This window comes from Medicago sativa, chromosome 8 (assembly GCF_051527215.1).
Source record: "Medicago sativa cultivar Bolivia chromosome 8, Bolivia_mono, whole genome shotgun sequence".
Taxonomy (NCBI): domain Eukaryota; kingdom Viridiplantae; phylum Streptophyta; class Magnoliopsida; order Fabales; family Fabaceae; genus Medicago; species Medicago sativa.
In genome coordinates this window covers 37933222-37938599 of record NC_140756.1, presented here as the reverse complement: position 1 = coordinate 37938599, position 5378 = coordinate 37933222, and the positions used below count along the sequence as shown (strand labels likewise).

The following is a 5378-nucleotide window of genomic DNA, read 5'->3' as shown; positions in this document are numbered from 1 at the left end:
TGCAGCAGATTGGTACACTAGTTTGAGCAAAGACAACATCCATACTTTTGAGGAACTCGCTGCTGCTTTTGAAGGTCAATATGAATTCAATACCCGTCTGAAGCCAAATAGGGACTCTCTTAAATCCTTGTCTCAGAAGTCAGATGAAACCTTCCGCGAATATGCTCAAAGGTGGAGAGGGGCAGCTGCCCGTGTTTCTCCTCGACTTGATGAGGAAGAATTAACACAGACATTCCTGAAGACTCTGAAGAAGGAATATAAGGAGAGAATGATAGTCTCTGCTCCGAACAACTTCTCTGATATGGTTACAATGGGAACTCGTCTAGAGGAGGCTGTCCGAGAGGGTATTATTGTCCTTGAGAAGGGTGAATCTTCAGCCAGTGCACCAAAGAAGTACGGTAATGGTCACCATAAGAGGAAAGAATCTGATGTAGGGATGGTATCCGGTAACCCGTCTGCAGCTGCTACACAATTACCTTTGCCCTATCACTACATGCAGTACTCTCAACATCCTTTCTTCCCACCGTTCTACCAGCAATATCCTCTGCCACCGGGTCAACCACTAGTGCTCGTCAATGCCATCACTCAGCAAGTACAACAACAGCCTCCTGCTCAACAGCAACGGCAGCAACAGCAGGGTCCCCGACTCAAACCTTCTTTTCCACCAATACCGATGCGGTATGGTGAGCTGCTCCCAACTCTACTGGCTAAGGGACACTGTGTCACCAGACCAGGCAAGCCTCCGCCTAATCCATTGCCTCCCAGGTTCCGTCAGGACCGAACATGTGAATTCCATCAGGGTGCTCAAGGTCATGATGTTGAAGGTTGCTTTGCTCTGAAATATATTGTGAATGACCTGATAGAAAAAGGACGGTTGACTTTTGAGAATAGTTTTCCTCATGTTCTTGACAATCCGCTTCCAAACCATGCTGCTGTTAACATGATCGAGGCCTTCGAAGGAATCCTCGTTCCTCAAGATGATCCCATGCTGGATGTCCGCAATGTCGTTACTCCCTTGGTACCACTACATGCCAAACTTTGCCGAGCTTCTTTGTTCAATCATGATCATGCTTCCTGTTCAGAATGTCTCCAAAATCCTATGGGCTGTCGTGTGGTGCAAAATGATATACAGAGTCTGATGGATGACAAACACTTGATTGTCAGTGATGTATGTGTGATTGTGCCAGTGTTTCATGACTCTCCCGCTGAAAGTGTATCTAAGACAAGGAATGTTGAGCCTTTGGTGATCAGGTTACCTGGTCCGGTATCGTATACCTCTACAAAAGCAATTCCTTACAAATACAATGCAACCATGGTCGAGAATGGAGTGGAAGTGCCTCTGGTATCCCCAGCTACAGTTGATAATGTTGCTTGTGAAATTACAGCCCTGAGAAGCGGGAAAGTCCGTCCACCCTTGTTTCAAAAGAAGGTGGTCACACCTATTGCCACCATAACTCCACCGGTTGATCCTCCTATTGACAAGAACCCCGGCCCAACAGGCCAATCTATTGAAGAGTCTAATCTAGATGAGATTCTGAGGCTTATTAAGAAGAGTGACTATAAGATTGTTGACCAGCTGCTGCAAACTCCGTCAAAGATATCCATTTTGTCTCTGCTTATGAGCTCAGAAGCTCACAGGAAGGTGTTGATGAAGATACTGGAGCAAGCTTATGTTGATCATGAAGTCTCTGTGGATCAATTTGATGGGATAGTGAGTAATATTACTGCCTACAACAACTTGGGGTTTGGTGACGATGAACTCCCCGAAGCAGGGAAACACCACAACTTGGCTCTGCATATCTCAGTACATTGTAGATCTGACATGATATCCAATGTGTTGGTAGATACTGGGTCATCCCTGAATGAAATGCCTGAATCCACACTAAGGCAATTGAGCCATCATGGAATCTCTCTGAGGGGAAGCAGCTACTTGGTTAAAGATTTTGACGGATCTCGCAAAGATGTTTTGGGAGAAGTAGACTTGCCCATTACCATTGGTCCTGAGACATTTCACATCACTTTCCAGGTCATGGACATCAATGCTTCGTACAGCTGTCTCCTCGGAAGACCGTGGATTCATGACGCTGGAGCGGTAACTTCTACTTTGCATCAAAAGCTCAAGTTCATGAGGAACGGTAAGATTGTCACTGTGCATGGTGAAGAAGCATATCTGGTTAGCCAAGTGTCATCTTTCTCTTGTGTTGAAGCAGGGTCCGCTGAAGGGACGTCATTTCAAGGCTTAACTGTTGAAGGTGCAGAGCCCCGGAGGGCTGGTACTGCTATGGCTTCATTGAAAGACGCCCAGAAGGCTGTTCAAGAAGGGCAGGCTGCTGGCTGGGGCAAAGTGATTCAGATTTTGGAAAACAAGCGTAAAGAGGGCCTTGGATTCTCCCCAACCTCTGGTGTTTCAACAGGAACTTTCTACAGTGCTGGGTTCATCAATGCTATTACTGAAGATGCTGCTGAAAGTGGTTACGTGCCTACATTTGTTGTACCAGGAGGCACTGTGAGAAATTGGGAGGCCATTGATGTTCCTTTAGTCATGCATGCTTCCATGTAATGTGTCTTGTTGCTCATGTTTTCTTTGTTTTCAAAATAACAATCCTTTCGCTCTGCCCAAGGCGAAAGTGATATCATTGTAAGGGCATGTTTGTTTCGGCATTGCCGTTATCAATAAAAGTTGTCGTCTTTTTTCACGACTCTTTGTTTTTTACTTTTAGTGCCTTTTTCTTGGAAATAATGGTAATGCCAGAAAAAACCAAAACATCTGTATTTTCTTATTAATTTTAAAAATCTGCATGGAAAAAACATTTTTCTAAAAATCATCCCAATCATATTATGCAGATTGAACCACAATAAACCCGTTGAACACAGTGACCCTATGGTTCCTCCAAATTTCGAATTCCCTGTATATGAAGCTGAAGATGAGGATGATGATGAAGAGATACTGTATGAAATCACTCGACTGCTTGAACAAGAAAGAAGAGCCATTCAGCCTCACCAGAAGTGAAAAAGAAGATTATTCAGCTCCTCCATGATTATCCAGATGTCTTTGCATGGTCCTATGAAGATATGCCGGGTCTAGATCCCAAGATTGTGGAACATCGGATACCGACAAGACCTGAATGTCTTCCTGTCAAGCAGAAATTGAGAAGGTCTCGTCCAGACATGGCTCTTAAGATCAAGGTTGAAGTACAGAAGCAGATTGATGCGGGTTTCCTCATGACAGCTGAATATCCTGAGTGGATTGCCAACATTGTGCCGGTACCAAAGAAAGATGGGAAAGTTCGAATGTGTGTTGATTACAGAGATCTGAATAAGGCCAGTCCAAAGGATAACTTCCCATTGCCTCATATTGATGTGCTTGTTGACAGTACTGCTCAGTCTAAAGTATTCTCCTTCATGGATGGTTTCTCTGGCTACAACCAGATACGGATGTCACCTGAAGATAGAGAAAAGACGTCCTTTATCACTCCATGGGGAACATTCTGTTATAAAGTGATGCCGTTCGGCTTGATAAATGCTGGTGCTACCTATCAAAGGGGTATGACCACTCTGTTTCATGATATGATTCACAAAGAGATTGAAGTATATGTTGATGATATGATTGTGAAGTCAAGTGATGAAGAGCAGCATGTGGTGTATTTGAAAAAGATGTTTGAAAGATTGAGAAAATACAAGCTGCGAGTGAATCCTAATAAATGCACATTTGGTGGAAGATCTGGAAAGTTGCTAGGCTTCATTGTCAGCCAGAGAGGCATTGAAGTTGACCCTGACAAAGTCCGAGCCATCAGAGAGATTCCGGCCCCGCGAACTGAGAAGCAAGTCAGAGGTTTCCTCGGACGTCTGAATTACATTTCAAGATTTATATCTCACATGACTACTACCTGCGCACCAATTTTCAAATTGCTAAGAAAGAATCATCCTGTTGTATGGAATGATGAATGTCAGAAAGCTTTTGATAGCATAAAAGAATACCTGTTAGAGCCACCTATCCTTGTCCCGCCAGTGGAAGGAAGGCCTTTGATTATGTATCTGTCAGTGTTAGATGATTCAGTGGGTTGTGTTCTCGGTCAGCAAGACGAGACCGGTAAGAAAGAGCATGTTATCTACTATCTGAGCAAGAAGTTCACCGACTGCGAGACTCGGTATACATTGCTTGAAAAGACTTGTTGTGCTTTAGCTTGGGCTGCCAAACGCCTGCGTCATTATATGGTGAATCATACAACTTGGTTGATATCCCGAATGGACCCAATCAAGTACATCTTTGAGAAGCCTGCTGTCACTGGAAAGATCGCACGTTGGCAAATGTTATTGTCTGAATATGACATTGTGTACAAAGCTCAGAAAGCAATCAAAGGAAGTGTCCTTGCTGAGCATCTTGCTTGTCAACCTCTTGATGATTACCAGCCAATTAAATTTGATTTCCCTGATGAAGAGATTATGTATCTGAAAGCAAAAGACTGTGAAGAACCACTGATCAATGAAGGGCCGGACCCCAATAGCAGATGGGGATTGGTGTTTGATGGTGCTGTTAATGCTTATGGTAAGGGAATTGGAGCCATCATTGTAACTCCGCAGGGGCACCACATTCCTTTCACCGCTCGAATAACCTTTGAATGCACGAACAACATAGCTGAATATGAAGCATGCATCTTGGGCATTGAAGAAGCCCTCGATCTGAGAATTAAGCACCTTGACATCTATGGAGATTCTGCACTTGTTATTAATCAGATAAAGGGTGAATGGGAGACTCATCATGAGAAGTTGATCCCTTACCGTGACTATGCAAGACGTCTGTTGACATACTTTACCAAGGTTGAGGTCCACCATATCCCTCAGGATGAAAATCAGATGGCTGACGCTCTTGCTACTTTGTCTTCTATGTTCCGTGTGAACCATTGGAATGACGTGCCTGTCAATGATCATCTTCATCAGAAGCTTCTGTACTTGTGAATTCAAAATTTCTATGAAATGTAGCGGTCATCGTGTTCAATGTACCACCAACCAATAAAATTACCATTTTCCAAGCCTTGTAAATCTTTGGAGTCATGCCTTTGGCTGACTTTCACCCTTTTACATCAATTTGAGCCTGTGCTATTTGTTTGAAACTCTATTTTTCTTTCTACTTTCAATGCTATGTACAAAATATTTTCTTTCTATTTGATGATGTCAATGTCTGAAACAAACATTTTTGAAAATTGAAACATTTTTTTCCTGTCTATTTTGAAAACAAACCTGAGCAATAGGGTGCATTTCAATGAAACATGCATGAATGAATGAGTGTAAATATCTATTTCAATACATGTTACAAACAGGTTACTCCCTAGGATGATCGGTGGTCAATGGCAAGAATGAAAAAACAGAATGAAAAGGAA

General features: G+C 43.1%; 1 protein-coding gene across 1 annotated transcript; it reads left to right on the top strand.

The window, feature by feature from the left end:
- The first annotated feature begins 2912 nt into the window (after positions 1–2912).
- Positions 2913–4956, top strand: LOC146898935 (uncharacterized). Its single transcript, XM_085736663.1, has 2 exons — positions 2913–2986; positions 3915–4956. Exons 1-2 carry the CDS (start codon positions 2913–2915, stop codon positions 4954–4956), a joined length of 1116 nt encoding a protein of 371 aa, XP_085592789.1.
- The last annotated feature ends 422 nt before the right edge of the window (positions 4957–5378 follow it).

What these genes read in the sequence shown, in the direction of transcription:
- LOC146898935 (XM_085736663.1), top strand. Translation starts at nt 2,913, where the DNA reads ATGAAGCTGAAGATGAGGATGATGATGAAGAGATACTGTATGAAATCA. An exon ending in TGCTTGAACAAGAAAGAAGA is followed by an intron (nt 2,987 to 3,914) that starts GCCATTCAGCCT and finishes CAAATTGCTAAG; the next exon opens with AAAGAATCATCCTGTTGTAT.